General features: G+C 74.4%; 1 protein-coding gene across 2 annotated transcripts in view; it reads right to left on the reverse strand.

Annotated features, from left to right (window-relative positions):
* Positions 1-609, reverse strand: part of Crhr1 (corticotropin releasing hormone receptor 1) — a 40,922-nt gene extending 40,313 nt beyond the window's left edge. For both annotated transcript variants that reach the window (XM_013033249.1, XM_013033248.1), the window contains exon 1: positions 488-609. In XM_013033249.1, the coding sequence (XP_012888703.1) occupies positions 488-517 (30 nt within the window). In that variant the 5' untranslated portion in view covers positions 518-609. The remainder of the gene's footprint in view (positions 1-487) is intronic.
* Between the last annotated feature and the right edge of the window lie 39 nt (positions 610-648).

Raw genomic sequence — 648 nt, forward strand, 5'->3', positions numbered from 1 at the left:
CGGGCCGCGCGGGCCGCTGCCCCAGACTGTGGTGCGGGTCCGGGGCCCGGGGCAGCGGGCGCCGCGCAGCTTCAGGACTTGGGGCGGAGGGGAAGGGAGCGGAAAGGACGCCCAGGACCGTGCAGCCGAAGGGGGCTGGGGCCTCCGGTCCCCAGGCAGGGGGTCCGCAGAGAAGAGCGGGAGGTGGGATTGAGCCTCAGCCGCCAAGCCGGCAGCGACCCTCGGCTCAGAGCCGGTTCGGGGGTGGGGGGACTCCTCCTCCGCCACCGTCCCGGCAGCCCCTCCACGATCATTTCTTTTTGCACCCCAGTTCTACCTAGACCCACCCAATCCTGACTCGCAAGGTCCGAGACCAGGGGATCGGGCTGCCCCCCGAGCCCCGGTCTCCTCCCGGCCGGTGCCCGGCGGGGCCTGGCGCTCCTCACCTCGCGCCCCCCGCATCCCCTGCGCGCCCCGCGCCGGCCGCGGCCGATCCCTGGGCTCTTACCTCGACCAGCGGAAGCTGACGCCGTCCCATCCTCGGGCTCGCTCCGTCACCGTCCCGGACGCCTGGATCCCTCGGACATTCCAAAGGGGCCGGCGGCGGCGGCGGAGTCCGGCGATGCGGGGTGAGCGCCGAGGCGCCCGGCTTTGCACTCTTGGCCCCGG

This window comes from Dipodomys ordii, unplaced genomic scaffold (genome assembly GCF_000151885.1).
Source record: "Dipodomys ordii isolate 6190 unplaced genomic scaffold, Dord_2.0 Scaffold165, whole genome shotgun sequence".
NCBI lineage: Eukaryota > Metazoa > Chordata > Mammalia > Rodentia > Heteromyidae > Dipodomys > Dipodomys ordii.